Here is a 16506-nt window from a genome sequence, read left to right as displayed (position 1 = left end):
CAGGGGGTTGGACTAGATGGCCTGTGTGGCCCCTTCTAACTCTATGGTTCTATCATTCTATGATTCATCAGCGGGCACCCTGAGAAAGGGGATTCTCAGTTCGACTCCACAGCCGGATGCAAAAGCTGCTCCAGAGGCTCATAGGGATCCAAGAGAGAGAGCACAGCTAGTTAACAACGGTCACGCTGTGTACACCATGGACAAGTCGGTGCATGCAGATATTTCATTTTGCATCTGTCTGGACAAGGGAAGAGAGAGGCTTTTGCAGATCGAATTTTCACAGGTTGATTAAAAATGGAAATCTGTGCAGAGGTGGTAAAGAGCCATTACAAAGTCGTGGTTAGAGACCAGGGTTTTCAGCCTGGTGCCCGAGCGCGTCACGGTGAATGCTGGCACCTCTCCTGACGGCCGCCAAATGAATTTAAAAAGCGGGCATGACAAGACGGCTTCTGATTCGCTGTTTGAAATCTGCCGCCTCGGCAGAAGCGTCTTCACAGTGAGGCTGGAGAGAAACTGTGGGTCTGAAAGAAAACCATCTTAACTAGAGCTTCTGCCCGTCATGCTGCAAAACTGTTAATTGGAGTTAAGGATAATCTCATCTCCTGACATTTTGGGCTTGGCTCCGCCTCCTGGGGGAATGATTTTCCAGTTGCCCCTACCAACCTTGCATCCGAAGTCCATAGAGGCTCCAAGCAGTGAGAGGTTGTCGTGAGCACTGACCCCAAAACAACATTTCGTTTTTTCCTGAACAGCCCATCAGACTTCCAGTGGGCCAATCAGAAGCTCTCTCCAGCAGAAGTCCCCAAATTTGGCAGGTCTGAGAAAAAGTACCAGCAAGCCCGTGGTGCTCCTGGGGACCCTAACTTTAGCGCACCCAGACAGATTTTGCATGGCCCACAGCTTGGGAACCATGGGCCTCAATTTCTCCTCTCTCCCCGCAGATCTGAAGCCCCAGCGCTCTACCCCCGCCAGTGGTCAGGCAGCCACGACTCCCAGCTCGGCCCCCCAAGCCGGGACACCAGCGCCGACCGGGCCTCCGTCTTCGCCGCCCGGACACGCCGTAGCAACAGCTCAGAGGCCTTGATCGAACGGGCCCCTTCGGAGGACCCCCTCTTGCCCACGGCGCCCCCGTTCAAAAGCACAGAAGCCCTGACGCCTTCCGTTTCGGGCCGGAACCCTCGCCCGCCCTACAACGACCTCCTCCTGGACTACTACCTGGAACGCAGGTGCTGGGGAGGCGGGGAGCACCTCTCCCGCCGGGACGGGCCCCCCCAGACGGAGTGGGCGGCTTTCCCCGAGAGCCCCTCGCAGCGCAGGGCCCGCCCGGCGGCCCGCACCAAGTCCTGCGGCCCGCTGCTGCCCCCCCAGCAGTCTCGGGAGGTGGGCTACGGGCCCCCCGTGCCCCCCCACCGCAACTTCCACAAAGCCCTGGCCCTGGAGGGACTCAGGGACTGGTACTTGCGCAACGCCGGAGTCGGGCAGCGGGGGGCGCCAGAGAGACGGGGGCAGGCCCAGTCCGTCCACCAGCAGCTGCGCAGTTACTGTGAACCGGTGCCGCCCCATCCGGAGATGGGCTACTACGGTGGCCCAGGAGGGCTCCCCCACTCTCTGAGCTACGCTGGGCAGCCGCTCTACGGCAGGTATGGGGGCTGCTTCCGTCCCCTGCCCCGATAATCCCCTCTTCCCCCACGCCTGGTTCCCAAGGTCACTCGTGCCCTTTTTGACCCCTCTTTTCATGTTTGGCTTTGGGGGGGTTTGGGGGTTCTACTCCGACATTCTCTTGCTGCTAGCTTAACAAATCTCCTGCACTCATCTCTCTCTCTCTCCCGAAAGGGCATGGTTGATGTGGCAGAGTTTAAATGTGCAAGGGGTGGGGGCACCAGGCTGCTTGAAAGGCATAAAGCCAGCTTGGTCCCGTGGTTAAGAGTGGTGGCTTCTAATCTGGACCCTCCACGTGTAACCATCAGGGTGAGCTTGGGCTAGTCACAGTCCGGATAGCGCTGTTCTCGCAGAACAATCCTGTCGGGAGCTGTCCGAGCCCCACCTCCCTCACAGGGTGTCCGTGGTGGGGAGAGGAAAGGGAAGGCGATTGTAAGCCGCTTTGAGACTTCTACAGGTAGAGAAAGCGGCATATAAGAACCAACTCTTCTTTTTCTTCAGTAATATCAGGGCTCTCTCTGCCTCAACTCCCTCACAGGGTGTCTGTTGTGGGGAGAGGAAAGGGAAGTCGATTGTAAGCCGCTTTGAGACTTCTACAGGTAGAGAAAGCGGCATATAAGACCAACTCTTCTTCAGTAATATCAGGGCTCTCTCAGCCTCACCTCCCTCACAGGGTGTCTGTTGTGGGGAGAGGAAAGGGAATGTAAGCCACTTTGAGACTCCTTTTGGTAGTGAAAAGTGGCATATAATAACCAACTCTTCTTCTAAAATAATTTTATTTGGAAGACAGAAACAACTTTGTATATAAAGAGAAGAGGGAGAGAGAGACCTAACTGACTGTTCTGTCGCCTGCAGTCATTCTGTCTGTTGTTCAGGAAGCAGGCAGGGGGAAGTGTGCTGAAGGAACAGGAAGTTTCCAATTGGGCCAATGAGACACTGGAGAAGATATTTTTTAAAATATCAGGACATTCCTGATAGAACTATGCCAAATCCACACCTTCTGCTGCCCCCTGCAGGACAGTCTTTATATTCTGCTCAATCATGCATGCTGCAGGTTTTGCATATTACAGCCACTGTTGGGATGGGAAGGGCGCATCCTGTGTAGCCCCACCTGTGGGTGGGGACAGATGACAACGTTAGCCCAGCAGTGTTTCCGATTGGGCACTGGAAATCTGATTGGTTGTGCAGATTTTTGTAACGTTGCTGTGCTGATTCACTATTTGGAATTACGAATAACCTCACCCCCTGCCATTTTGAGCTTGACTCCGCCTCCTGCGGCCACCATGTTTGTGTCAAAGGCTCAGAAAGGTTGAGGGACCCCTGATCTAACTCTTGGTGTTTTTCCTTCCTGACTCTGTTTAATCCTTTCTTTCTCTCTCTGTCTCTTTTTTCCTCCTTCATCACTCCTGCCTGCCTTCCCCAGACCCTTTGGGGAGCTACTTTACGCGGACGAGACTTCCGGCCCCTTCGCCCTGGACTCCACGGAGCACCCGGCCCCGGGGACCTTGGTCTGACACCCGCTTTCTTTTCCCCCACGGGGAGCTGCAGCCCTCTCTTCTGTCGATCTTGCTGGTGCCTCTTTCCGTCCTTTCTTTTCTCCTGCGTTCTACGCCACGGTTCTCATGGGACTCCCTGCTGGCAGGGGTCGGGGTGTGTGCTTGCGCGTGCAAGAGGGGCATGGACCACTGCATGTTACGCTTGCAACATGCGGGGAGGGGCAGGATCGCGTCCCCTGATTCCTACACGTTGTGATCCCTTCCCCCCCAAATGTCAGAGCCTGTGTCTGCTGTACCATCTCAGCTCCCCCCCCCCCCAAATACTGTTTCCGTGCTCTCTTGCGGACACAAAGAAGTTGTCAAAACGTGGCCGTTCAAGGCCTTGGGATTTCTTGCGGGGCAGCGGGGGAGCACGTGTGTTTTGTGTATGCGTGTACTTTGTTGTTCTGTTGTTACAACCGCCACGAGCACAGAGCGTCAACTCGCATCGGTCCTGCAGAAGATCAATTCCCCCCAGGTGTCACTCCGCTGGAGATGCGTCATGTCCGCCTATGCGTCCTCCCTTACGCCAAAGGCCAACTTGGGAGAGGGCCCACATCCCCTCGTTATAACCCCTCTAGGCTTGCCAACTTCCAGCTGAGCCCTGAGGATCTCCCCGAATTACAGCCAAGCTCCTGGCAACTAAATTTAGTGCCCCTGGAAGAAAAGACCGCCAGGGAGGGCAAATTCTTACATTTGAGTACCCTCTTCCCCTCCAAATGCCTTTCTCTGAACGCTCCACACCCAAATCTCCAGGCATTTCCGAGCCTGGGGATGGCTGCCGTAGTCCCCACCATTCTCTGGCTGAATTCTGTTTCTGTTAAATTATTTGCAGGCAGTGTTGGGGGCAAGAGGTGCTCACCTGAAGCCCATTTCCGTAGGGCGCCCCCCAACTCCTTCCAACTGTTCTGGTGGGCTTTGCACACAAGAAAGCATGTGCACTTAGAACATTTGTGCACACAGGTTTTTGGTTGCTCAGGTGGGCAAGGCCTCTGTGTTGAAACCACCAAAATACGGCAAATGTTTACATGGTGATGGGCCAAGCTACCCACTGATCTTTGAAAAGCACAGTTCTGAACCTTTCACCCAGGGGCAGCCAAACTGGTTCTCCAGCTGTCCGTGGACTACTATAACCATGAGCCCCTGCTTGGCAGGGGCTCATGGTTATTGTAGTCCATGGACAGCTGGAGAGACATAATTTGGCCACCCGTGTTTCACACTTTCCCAGACTGGTTCCCCCACCCCTGCCCCCTTCTCTCTCCCATACGTCCTCATTTTATAAAACAGTGTCCTTTTTTTTTTTAATGGAAAAATGTTACCAGTGTGATTTCTCCAACAATTTCACATGGATAGCCACTGTGCTTGAACTCTTGGTTTTGAGCTCTTGAATCCTGATCGAGGTGTGGCTGGGTGGAGGGGGGGGGGGAAGAAAGGAGAGGAGAAAGCTCCCCCCCCCAACCACCCATATGCAAAGAGATCGCGTTTCTTCCCAGAGGTGTGTGCGTCTTTTAAAATCTACATTAATGTACAGATTGTATAGGGGGGAGGTTCTGAATGTATAACGGAGCACTGTGCATATGGGGAAAGGGTTTCTATAATAAAGATGGTTAAAAGTGAGGTTAGTGCCAAGATGGTTAACATAAAGGTTTGGGGCGCTGCACGTTCTCCTCCTCCCTGTAACCCTTCCGGCCTGGGCCTCATCCTTAAAAAGGGTCTGCTGCTAGAGAGCTCAGAGAAAGCAAGACCTCCGTGATCCAGCTACAGCAGGGGTCCCCAACCCGGTGCCCACCACGTGGAGGGGCATTTAAATGGCGCATCAATAATTACTTGATCCTTGGATTCTGTAGTTTATGGGGGGGGCTGGGGGAATTTGGGGCTCTAATCAGTTGGGTACAGCTTTGCCCTGTTCCAGACATCCTGATGGGTGGGGCGTGATGTCATTCATGGGTCCCCAACGAGGTGCCCGTGGGCGCCAGGGCACTCGACAACACTTTTCCTGGTCCCTGCCAAGTGTCTTTAGAAAGGGGATGGGTTGATATGGGGCCTTCGCCCAGCGAGGCGTCTCCCTGGCTACTGGAGATTTAATTGGCTCCGTGGATTTTGTAAAATGTCCCTCAAACGGCAGTTGCCAGCACAGTCTATCTGAAGGTAAGCTGTGGCGGCCATTTTGTGGCTGGCTCCTCCTCAAGTGGCGGCCATTTTGTGGCAGAGTTCCACAAGCTCAAAAGTATTGCGGCCCATCGATAGTTAATCAGCGGATGTAGGGGTGAACTCTGCAGCTGCGCAGGAGCACCGTCGCCTCTGATTTCTAAGCTTGCTTGAGGGGCGGACGCCTGCTTGGATTCAAAATCTACATTGGAGAGACAGCTCACAACTCTGACACTAACACAAAGAAGCCGAAGCAAAACAGCTGAGAAATGTCACACACTCCGGGGTAGATCCAAAACAGTGATAACAGCGCCAGACTTTATTTACAAGAGTGTGCATTAATGTAAAACTTGTAGACAAAATGAGCTCTGGTGTTAATCAAAGGTGTTTTTTGGGCTTTTCTTTTTCCTAGACAGCTTTTTTGGGTGCTTTCCCCCACTGTCTCACCATGCCAGAAGGATCCTACATGCTCAGTTTTTAATTTCTGCCCAAACCCAAAGATCTGCGTCTCTGTGAGACGAGGGTCTCTCCTATAAAATCACGTATTATGTTCTTTCTGTAAAGCCCATCAATGATCCTGTGGGCAGACTTGCTAATTTGAAAGTGGGAAGTCACCTTATAATGAATCATAGAATAACAGAGTTGGGAGGGACCTCCTGGGTCATCTAGTCCAACCCCCTGCACTTTGCAGGACACTCACATCCCAATTGCTCATCTACTGTAACCTGCCACCCCCTTGAACCTTCACAGAATCAGCCTCTCCGTCAGATGGCTCTCCAGCCTCTGTCTAAAAATCTCCAAAAATGGAAAACCCACCACCGGCCAAGGAAGCCTGTTCCACTGAGAAACAGTCAGGAACTTCTTCCAGATGTTGAGATGGAATTTCTTTTGCATTAATTTCATCCCATTTGATCTGGCCTGTCCCTCTGGGGCAAGAGAGAACAACTCTGCTCCATCCTCTTTATGGCCCCCCTTTAAATACTTGAATATTGTGATCAAAACCCCTCTCAGTCATCTTCTCTCCTAAAAAGACCAAGCTCCTCCAACCTTTCCTCATATGTCTTGGTCTCCAATCAGACCAGCCTTTCTCAACTCTTTTTGGGGGGGAAATGTGGTGGGGAAGCATAGGTGTAGGTCACCTAGCTGGCTGCATGCGGGGGAGTGGGAAATCAAACCCGGCTTGCTGGATTAGAAGCTGATGCCCGTAACCACAACACCAAGCTGGCTCCCGTGGAGTGGGCACTGCCTAAAAACAGCCTGTGCCACAGCACCCACCAACATCTTTCTGGGTGCCCACTAAGTTTTTTTGGGAAGGGGGTGGGGCTCTTGGCCAGCAGGGCTTCCGATTGGCCACTGAAGTGCTGGTTTGGTATACAGCCAACCCAAATTAGCATTGTTTCACTGGCTGGGTTTTGTAGCCTCTTGTCTCTCCTACTATGTTCTTTAATTTCCTCACTCCTCCACCTGCAGCAGCCATTTTGTAGTTGGCTCTGCCTCCTCTGGCAGCCATTTTGTAGTCGGCTCTACCTCCTCTGGCAGCCATTTTGTAGTCGGCTCTACGTCCCCTGGCAGCCATTTTGTAGCTCTGCCCACAGCTCTGGTTCCAAATTCCAAAGGTGCCTGCAGGTTCCAAAAGATTTGGGACTCTGGGTGTGACTAGATTAGGCTAGCCTGAGATCAGAAATGGGGCTGGGTCAGCCCTGGTTAGTATGGACGGGTGACCTCTGAGGATGTCCAGGGTCATTGTGCAGAGGAAGGGAACGGCAAGGCAGCTTGGTGTCGTGCTTAAGAATGACAGCTTCTAATCTGGCAAGGCAGGTTCGATTCTCTGCTCCTCCATATGCAGCCAGCTGTGTGACTTTTGCATAGTCTCAGTCCTGTTAGAGTTATTCTCCCACAGCAGTTCCATCAAAACACTCTCAGCCTCACACACCTCATAGGGGAGAGGAAGGGAAGGCAATGGTAAGATCCAGTTTGGTGTGGTGATTAGGAGTGCGGACTTCTAATCTGGTAAGCCGGATTCGATTCTGCGCTCCCCCACATGCAACCAGCTGGGTGACCTTGGGCTCACCACGGCACTGATAAAACTGTTCTAACTGAGCAGTGATATCAGGGCTCTCTCAGCCTCACCCACCCCACAGGGTGTCTGTTGTGGGGAGAGGAAAGGGACGGCGACTATAAGCCGCTTTGAGACTCCTTTGGGTAGAGAAAAACAGCATATAAGAACCAACTCTTCTTCAGTAATATCAGGGCTCTGTCAGCCTTACCTCCCTCACAGGGTGTCTGTTGTGGGGAGAGGAAAGGGAAGGCAAATGTAAGCCGCTTTGAGCCTCCTTTGGGTAGGGAAAAGTGGCATATAAGAACCAACTCTTCTTCTTCCGAAATATCAAGGCTCTCTCAGCCTCACCCACCTCACAGGGTGTCTGTTGTGGGGAGAGGAAAGGGAAGGCAAATGTAAGCTGCTCTGAGACTCCTTTGGGTAGGGAAAAGTGGCATATAAGAACCAACTCTTCTTCTTCTTCTTCTAAGCCGCTTTGAGACTCCTTCGAGCAGTAAAAAAATTGGCATAAAACCAAATTGGCATAAAACCAACTCTTCTATTCACCTCTAGCGTTCCCATAAGTCAGGTCAACAACGCGTTCCACCACGCCTCCAACTAGATTACATGTTGGAGATTGCTGATTTGACTTGGACCTCCTGAAATTTCTTTCCACAGCAGCCATGTTTGGGTGGGAGCAGATTTCTATTGGGTCTACAATACCGGGTGCCTATTTTTAAAGATCATTTCCTCGGCAGGGCTGTTTGCCCAGCTAATGCCGTTCCTCCGACGGAAGAAGATTCCAACCACGGCTCAGATTCGTGCTCTCCTCAACCGCCGAGTCCAGGGACCGGGCAAGGACGTGCCGTGACAGAAAGAATCAATCTTAGAGGGGACCCTCAATGGCGTTCGTTCCCCCATGAAACCTGTCAACCCCCCACTGAAGAAGTCACAGTTCTCTCCCCGTGAAACAGGCCCATTATTTTCCTGCTGAGAAAGTCAAACGAAACAGGAGTCCAGCAGCCACCTCAAAGACTCGCTACCAAATTTATTGTGGCAGAAGCTTTTTGAGTCAGAACTTGCTGGGCTGGATGCGCTGGGAGGTTGCTCGTAAACGCCGCATGACAAAAGCTGCACCTGGTTGTATCACTGAGGCGAACTCTTGACTCACACAAGCGTCTGTGCCAGTAAAGGTGCCACGGACTCCTGGTTTAGTGGCCTAACGTGGCCGCCCCTCTGGAGTTACAGGGAAGCATTTGAAGCATGCCAAAATTTTCAGAGTTCCCAATTGTACCTTCTCCAGCTTTTTAAAAATAGCTTTCTTGATTGTTTCCTCGATGTCCTCTGAGCTCATTAGACACAGCAAATAGAGCCACAAAGGACAGAACTTAAGCCTCGGAGATCGAAGGTTATAAATCAAACTTTGGCATTTGGTTTAGGAGAGGTTTGTTCCGGGCCCAAGAGAGCTATTAACCAGCTGAGGCGACGGCTCTTGCTAGGATTTCGCAGTTAAGCTCAGCCGGAGAACATTTGCTGGAATATGAGGGCATGAATTTGCCAGACGGCCACTGAACAAGCGGCTGGACAAAGAAACTGGACAGTAAAGAGACCGGGGCGGTGGGGGAGGGAGGGAAGAGAAGCAAGTATTTTAGGAGAGCAAGGTGGAATAATAAACTGGGAAGTTTCACCCCAGCTATGAAATTAAACCAGGGTTTGTTATTCCACCTTGCACCACAGCCTGTAGGGTGAGGCTCCTGGGGGGAAATGCGATGGCATCGGATGAAGAAAAGCTGGGAGGGGGGTGGGGTTGTACCCCGCTTTTCACCACCTGAAGAAGTCTCAAGGTGGCCTTCCCTTCCTCTTACCACAACGGACATCCTGTGAGGAAGGTGGAGCTGAGAGCTCTAAGAGAACTGTTTCACAGGTTCAATCTCCAGCATACGTACTTAAAAGGCCCAGGCAGGAATGGATGGGAAGGACCTTGACCTGAGACCCTGGCTCAGTGGCAGAGTCTCTGCTAGGCATGTAAAAGGCCCCAGGTTCAATCCACGGCATCTCCAGTTAAAAGGACCAGACAGCAGTAGATAGGAAAGGCCTTGGCCTGAGACCCTGGCTCAGTGGCAGAGCCTCTGCTTGGAATGCAGAAGGTCCCGGTTCAATCCTCGGCATCTCCAGTTAGAAGGACCAGGCAGGAGGGGATGGGGAAGACCTCCTTCCTGACAACCTGGACCCAGTGACATCAGGGGACATGCAGGGAAGTATCTGGTGCCGTCTTCTGCAGAATTATTCCCCTTGATTTCATTTGAAGCCATGGCATTTGATTTTAACAATCCTGGCCCAAAAGTGGACCTGGATGGGCAGCAATCCATGCAACCTCCACGAAGGCCAGGAGTCCCTTTGCCATTAATTAATTAATTAGCACACACGAGTCCAGGGAGACTCTTTCCCCCTTCAATTAAAGAATCTGCAACAGCCAATTTTTTTTGCCAAGCTGTAACACTTTTTGTAACAAAACAGACAAACAAACAAAAACAGGACACAGGAATGATTGCCAATCCCACCCCGTTCCTTTACCAAATAAATACCAGTCCGGTATAGAAAGATAAATTCCGGGGCAGCTCAATCAGCTGCGCCTTTTTTTGGCAATGCTTCCGGACCCTCGAGGAAGCGTCTTCATTTACTTCCTAGCCCCCGCCCCCAGCCAGCCCAGAGCCGTGTCTTCGATGCTACTCAGAACTATGAAGTCTGCTGGTCCCATTCTTGAAAGTTTTGCTTCTGAACATGGACCAGCTAGGACAGCATGCAGTTGGACGGAGGGCGTACAGGACTCTGTCTCTGGAAAGGGGTGAGGCTCTTCTGTCCACCACACACACACACACACACAAAAAAAGGTACACAGTATAGGAATTACCTGCAGCTCGGATGACGTTTGCAAGTTGGTTCTGCCCTTTGGAGTTTCACCTCCACGCCAAAGCATAACTGCAACCAAACCTTACAGGTGATTAGACCCCTGACCTTTGTGCAAATGCTCAGCTTGGTCATCTTTTGACACCCTCCCCCAGAGTCTACCTCGTTTTGTTCCAACAGCATAACTTGATGGAATCACATTCTCTCTATCGAACCCAGAGGAAGACCAGGAATGCTGCAAAGATGAGACAAAACTGCGAACCGAACATCGTCCTTGCTACGAAATCCCTACGCTCCCTCCTCCCTCCTGCGCAGGAATACGACCCTCACCGTCCTCCCTTGCAGGGCTGTCGTGAGCTTTACACGGTGGTAGCGCACGTCAAGCACTTTGAAACACTGGAAAGGAATACTAGAGAACATTCTTCTCGCGGCCGGCCCTCAACGGGTCAAGAGCCAGACTGTCCTGCTAACTGACTATTCTCTAGAATTAAGTCTTCCTACATGGTGACAAGAAATATCAAGTGTCGAGAGTCCCACAGGCTAACTTTTGACAGTCAATTAAAAACGAATACTGGCTTTTCAGGATTCTCTGCCGCTTCCGTAGTCTTACTTGCTTGATTGTAGCGAGGAGTTTCCTTTGGTCAGGCAGGGAACAACCCCGAGAGTCAATTCTCTTGGCTATCCCAGTCACGCCCGCTACACTTTGGATCAGGGAGTTCTGCTGGTCGTTCACAAGAATCCTGGGGGTTGGTGCCTCTTTTACACAAACTCAAAGCTAGTTGCTTGATGGGGTTAGGTGAACAGACAGCAATAGTGCAGAGATGTTGACAGTCCATGGCACGGAAAGGGACGTTCCCGGGGGAAGGGAGAAATGGGGGTGACGGTGCTTAGGATCCGGCTTCCTGCTCCTGCCCAAGCGCTTCCAGGAGCAGCCCCATGGGGGTCCGCTTCAAGCCGATGCTTTCGATCTTGTTCTCTATTTTGTTCTTCAGATTGCGGAGGCGCAGGGAGGCGTGCAAGAGGACCACTGCGGAGAAGGGTGGGGTGGGGGAGACAAGGTTTAGCGAGAATGGTAGAAACGAATGGGATGAAATTAATTTGAAAGAAATTCCGTCTAAACCTCCGGAAGAAGTGCCTGACAGTCAGAGCGGTTCCTCAGTGGAACAGGCTTCCTCGGGAGGTGGTGGGTTCTCCATCTTTGGAGATTTTTAAACAGAGGCTGGAGAGCCATCTGACGGAGAGGCTGATTCTGTGAAGGCTCAAGGGGGTGGCAGGTGACAGTGGATGAGCAAGAGGGATGTGAGTGTCCTGCATAGTGCAGGGGGTTGGACTAGATGACCCAGGAGGTCCCTTCCAACTCTAGGATTCTATGATTCTTTTCTATGGTTCTATGACAGCTGCTCTCCAGGGAATTCCTAACTCCGGCTCCTCCTTTTCCTGTCACATGATGCTAGATGTTTGTCACTCAGTAGGCCTTGGCCTTGGAAAGGCTGCTGTTCTAGGATCTTCCTGCAGGATCCTCCCTACAGAGATTCTGGCCTACTTTTTCGTAAAGTGGCAGAATGTTGGCAGGGGAAGCGACGTTCCGAGTTCAAATTCCCGCTCAGCCCCGAAGCGCCTTTGGCTGCCTCATCCAAGCCGCTCTTTCTCAGCCTAGCCTACCTTTATGAGAAGGTTGTCGCAAAGATAAAAAGACTGGCTGGCTCTAGGGTTGCCAACTTGTCCAGGTGGGGCCTGGAGATCTGCCAGGATTCATATCCGGACTACAGAGATCAGATTCAGATTCAAACTTTATCACAGGCGTTCAGACCAAGTTATATGAAGTTAATACATAAAAGACCAAAAGAATACGGTCATTTAATATAATACAATTTAAAACAGATCATAAAATAGAACTTAAAATTATGCTACTTTAGAGCAGGGGTAGTCAACCTGTGGTCCTCCAGATGTTCATGGACTACAATTCCCATGAGCCCCTGCCAGCAGATGCTGGCAGACGCTCATGGGAATTGTAGTCCTTGAACATCTGGAGGACTACAGGTTGACTACCCCTGCTTTAGAGCATCGGATTTTTATGGCGGCGGCACAAAACGTATCCAGCTGAGTTGTCACCTGGGGGGACTCATCACTTAGCAGCCTCTTTGCTCAATCTACATCAGGGGTAGTCAAACTGCGGCCCTCCAGATGTCCATGGACTACAATTCCCAAGAGCCCCTGCCAGCAAATGCTGGCAGGGGCTCTTGGGAATTGTAGTCCATGGACATCTGGAGGGCCGCAGTTTGACTACCCCTGATCTACATCATGATGTTCTGGCAACTTTTTAAGGAGTGGTTCAATCAAGTTGCTACGAATGTCTACATAAGCAGGGAAGTGGAACAATATATGCTCTCTTGTATCAATTTCGCCACTCCCACAAAAACATTGTCTCAGTGTAAGGGGAATGTTCTTATAGCGACCCTCAACAAGAGCTGAAGGCAAGACAGAGCATCCTGCAAGGGTAAATGCCCTTCTTTGTTTACTTATTACCAGCTGAGACAGATAAGCGGCAGGGGACTACAGAGATCTATTTCTCTGGAGGGGAAAAAAATGTTCCTTTAGAACAGGTTTTCTCAACCAGGGTTTTTGTGAAACCCCGGGGTTTCCTGATGGTCCTGAAAGGGTTTCCTGAGTGAGTGGGAGTTAATTTTTTAATATTTTTAAAAACATGTTAAAACATTTATTGGGTAACATGACTATAAATAATGTCAACCCATTCACCCCCCCCCCAAATGGCCAGTGATGGGCCTGGAGGGGGTGGGAAGGGGAGGGGCCCTGGCTGGGTGTGTCCACAGCTCTGCTTCCCCAACCATATTCTGCATGATTGCTCCAATTCTGGGGCTTCTCGAAACATGAAAGATGTTTCAGGGATTTTCTCAAGGGTAAAAATTTTTAGAACGGCTGCTTTAGGGGATGGACTCATAGAATCATAGAATAACAGAAGGGACCTCCGGGGTCATCAGTCCAACCCCCTGCAGGACACTCACAACCCTCTCGCTCATCCACTGTCACCTGCCACCCCCTTGTATCTTCACAAAATCAGCCTCTCCATCAAATGGCTCTCCAGCCTCTGTCTAAAAATCTCCAGCGATGGAGAACCCACCACCTCCCAAGGAAGCCTGTTCCACTAAGGAACCTCTCTAACTGTCAGGAACTTCTTCCGGATGTTGAGATGGAATTTCTTTTGCATTAATTTCATCCCATCGGTTCTGGTCTGTCCCTCCGGGGTAAGAGAGAACAACTCTGCTCCATCCTCTATATAGCCCCCTTTTAAATACTTGAATATGGCGTCTTTTGAATTAATTTCATCCCATTGGTTCTGTATAGTTATATGCTCCACAGATGGCCGTCCCCTCCCCTCCCCTCCCCTCCCTCCACCTCCCCTCCCCAAGCTCCACCCCCAAATCTCCCGGAATCTTCCCATTTAGAATGGGCAACCCTGGCTGGTAGAGCCCCTTCCTGGACCGGTTCCCAGGCTCAGACTCACGTGCTATGGGCAGAGCAATGAAAACCAGGAAGACAGCCGACCCGTCAAAGAGGGACACCACGAAGTAGGCAGAGCCGAGAACCGCAAGGAGGCAGGTGCCGGGATAATTCCGCCGGAAGCGCCGCACGGGGGCCTTGTTCTCCGCTGCCCAGACGAAACCCAGGAAGTTCAGAGTGACCAGCGCTCCGCTCAGCAGGGTCAGGAGCAGGCGGAAGTACCTGCAGGAGATGGCAAGCCAGGAACCCCCATTCAAGTCAATCAGAAGGCCAATACTTCAGGATGGCCTCTCAAGAAGCGATCTAACCATGGTTGGAGATTTCAGAGGACTCAGTAGGGGCATGGGTGCAGAAAGGGGGCTGCAGATGCCCCTTGTGGAGAGCGTCCCCCTTAAATTACCACCCTCTCCTGACCTAGCCATGGAGGTGAGAATGCAACTATTGGCCCCTTTGCTACCAATCTGCGTGGCAGCCTCTTCTCAAAATTTGGAAGCTAAGCAGCATCAGCCCTGCTTAGCACGTGGAGGGGAGACCACCAAGGAAGCAAAGGGTTGCTACACAGAGGTAGGCAAGGACAAACCACCTCTGTTCATCTCTTGCCTTGACTGGGACTGCCCAGGTTAGCTGGATCTCATCAGATCTGGGAAGCTAAGCAAGGTGGCCTCAGGCTCCTAACTTGGATGAGACAACCAAGGACACCTGGGGTTGGTACGCAGAGGTAGGCAAGGGCAAACCACATCTGAACATCTCTTGCCCTGACTTGGCCAGTCTAAGCTAGCTCAGTCTACTCAGTTCTCAGAAGCTAAGCAGGGACACTCTGGTCGGAACACAGATGGCAAACCACCAAGGAAGTCCAGGTTTCGTACCCAGGGGCAGGCAACGGCAAACCACCCCTGCTTGCCTCTGCCTTGGCCTGGACGGGCCAGGGTACCCTAATCTCATCTGACTTCAGAAACTATGAAACGTTGGGTCTGGTCAGTATTTTCAAGGGAGACCACCTTGGTTGTCCAGAGCTGCCGTGCAGAGGCAGGCCATGGCAAAGTAGCCAGATCCAACACGGTTTCTCTTATCCATCATCTGGACCCGAGGTGTAATTCCGGGGATCTCCAGGCCCCGCCTGGAGGCTGGCATCCCTACATACCCCAGAAGGAACCAGAGCCCAGCCGCCCCCGTTCCTCCCTTCCCCGGTCCTGGATCCTCCTGAGTCCCCGCCCCGTCTTGCCTTCTGCAGCCTCTGCCTCCGTGGCGCACTCACCCGCCCAGCAGCAGCCCGGCGCCCAGCAGCAGCAAGTAATTGCTCTGGTAGTAAAGCAGGTTGTTGACCACCCGGTTGTGCCACCGCTGCAGGTCCCGCACGTCCGGCGGAGCCAGGCGCGACGAGCCCAGCAAGAAATCCTCCAGCAGCCGCACGGGAGGCAGCCGCACCTCCGACATCTTCGCGGCCTTCGGGGGGACCGGGAGGGGGAGAGAGGACTACAGTCCCCACAATGCACCGCCGCAAGGGAAGATGGGAAAGCGAGTCTTATATAGGGGAAATCTCCATTCGTCTAGCTAGGGATGCCAGCCTCCAGGTGGAGACTGGGGATCCCCCTGGAATCACAGCCCGTCGCAGGACTATGGAGATGTAATGAAGTTTGCTTTCCTCCAAATGTCTGTGTGATTTAGTTGGAGTACTTCCTGATTTACATTTTGTGACCATTATGGTGTCATCTTGGATTTTAAGTCTTCTTGTACCTGGCTTGGAGTCGTCTAGCAATAAATCGAAATCTTTATACTGAACAGATGATGATTTTATATTTCCTTCCTCCTCGCCGACTGTTTTAGAAATCAGGGTTATAATGGCCAAATTCTGACCTTTGGGGACTTCAAGAAAGCCTCAGCTGCACTACAGAAATCAGCCTTAACGTGGCTCCAAAATTATATTATATTGCATCTAGAAATGCTGAAGCTTAGCCAGGATGGCCCAATCTCATCAGGACTCTGAAACTAAGCAGAGTTGGGACTGCTTAGCATTTGGATGGGAGACCCCCCCCCCCAAAGGCTTGGGTCGCCAAGCAAAGGCAGGCAATGAAGATCACCTGTTTTGTGCTGGCTGTCCCTGGCTCACCCAATCTGGTCAGATCTCAGAAGCTAAGCCCTGCTTAGTTCTTGAACGGGACCCTCTGCAGAAGTCTAGGGTTGCAACGCAGAGGTAGAAGAAGAAGAGTTGGTTCTTATATGCTGCTTTTCTCTACCCGAAGGAGCCTCAAAGCAGCTTCCAATCGCCTTCCCTTTCCTTTCCCCACAACAGACACCCTGTGAGGTGGGTGAGGCTGAGAGAGCCCTGATATTACTGAAGAAGAAGAATTGGTTCTTATATGCTGCTTTTCTTTACCCGAAGGAGGCTCAAAGCGGCTTACATTCGCCTTCCCATTCCTCTCCCCACAACAGACACCCTGTGGGGTAGGTGAGGCTGAGAGAGCCCTGATATTCCTGCTCGGTCAGAACAGTTTTATCAGTGCCGTGAGGAGCCCAAGGTCACCCAGCTGGCTTCATGTAGGGGAGTGCAGAATCGAACCCGGCTCGCCAGATTAGAACTCTGCTCTCCTAACCGCTACCCCAAACTGAAAGCAGGAAACCCACCAGATCCAGATGGCCTAAACTGACCCGATCTTGGAAGCCCAGCAGGGTCATCCCTGGTTAGGACGTGGAAGAGAGACC

At 51.9% G+C, this 16506-nt stretch overlaps 2 protein-coding genes across 5 annotated transcripts in view; one reads left to right on the top strand and one right to left on the bottom strand.

Moving 5' to 3' along the window:
* Nucleotides 1–4811, top strand: part of CCDC120 (coiled-coil domain containing 120) — a 38671-nt gene extending 33860 nt beyond the window's left edge. For all 4 annotated transcript variants that reach the window (XM_077329478.1, XM_077329479.1, XM_077329480.1 and 1 more), the window contains exons 9-10: nucleotides 942–1640; nucleotides 3083–4811. In XM_077329478.1, coding sequence (XP_077185593.1) covers nucleotides 942–1640; nucleotides 3083–3173 — 790 coding nt within the window. In that variant the 3' untranslated portion in view covers nucleotides 3174–4811. The remainder of the gene's footprint in view (nucleotides 1–941; nucleotides 1641–3082) is intronic.
* Nucleotides 4812–9835: 5024 nt separating this feature from the next.
* Nucleotides 9836–15284, bottom strand: PRAF2 (PRA1 domain family member 2). Its single transcript, XM_077329481.1, has 3 exons — nucleotides 15062–15284; nucleotides 13811–14028; nucleotides 9836–11314 (listed from the first exon to the last, which is right to left on the bottom strand). Exons 1-3 carry the CDS (start codon nucleotides 15238–15240, stop codon nucleotides 11175–11177), a joined length of 537 nt encoding a protein of 178 aa, XP_077185596.1. The 5' UTR covers nucleotides 15241–15284; the 3' UTR covers nucleotides 9836–11174.
* Nucleotides 15285–16506: the final 1222 nt, after the last annotated feature.

Source organism: Paroedura picta, chromosome 3, assembly GCF_049243985.1.
Source record: "Paroedura picta isolate Pp20150507F chromosome 3, Ppicta_v3.0, whole genome shotgun sequence".
Lineage (NCBI taxonomy): Eukaryota > Metazoa > Chordata > Lepidosauria > Squamata > Gekkonidae > Paroedura > Paroedura picta.
The sequence above is the reverse complement of the archived record's forward strand: the minus strand, read 5'-3'. Positions and strand labels throughout refer to the sequence as shown.

What these genes read in the sequence shown, in the direction of transcription:
- PRAF2 (XM_077329481.1), bottom strand. Translation starts at nt 15,240, where the DNA reads ATGTCGGAGGTGCGGCTGCCTCCCGTGCGGCTGCTGGAGGATTTCTTG. An exon ending in GCCGGGCTGCTGCTGGGCGG is followed by an intron (nt 14,029 to 15,061) that starts GTGAGTGCGCCA and finishes CATCTCCTGCAG; the next exon opens with GTACTTCCGCCTGCTCCTGA. An exon ending in CATTGCTCTGCCCATAGCAC is followed by an intron (nt 11,315 to 13,810) that starts GTGAGTCTGAGC and finishes CCTTCTCCGCAG; the next exon opens with TGGTCCTCTTGCACGCCTCC.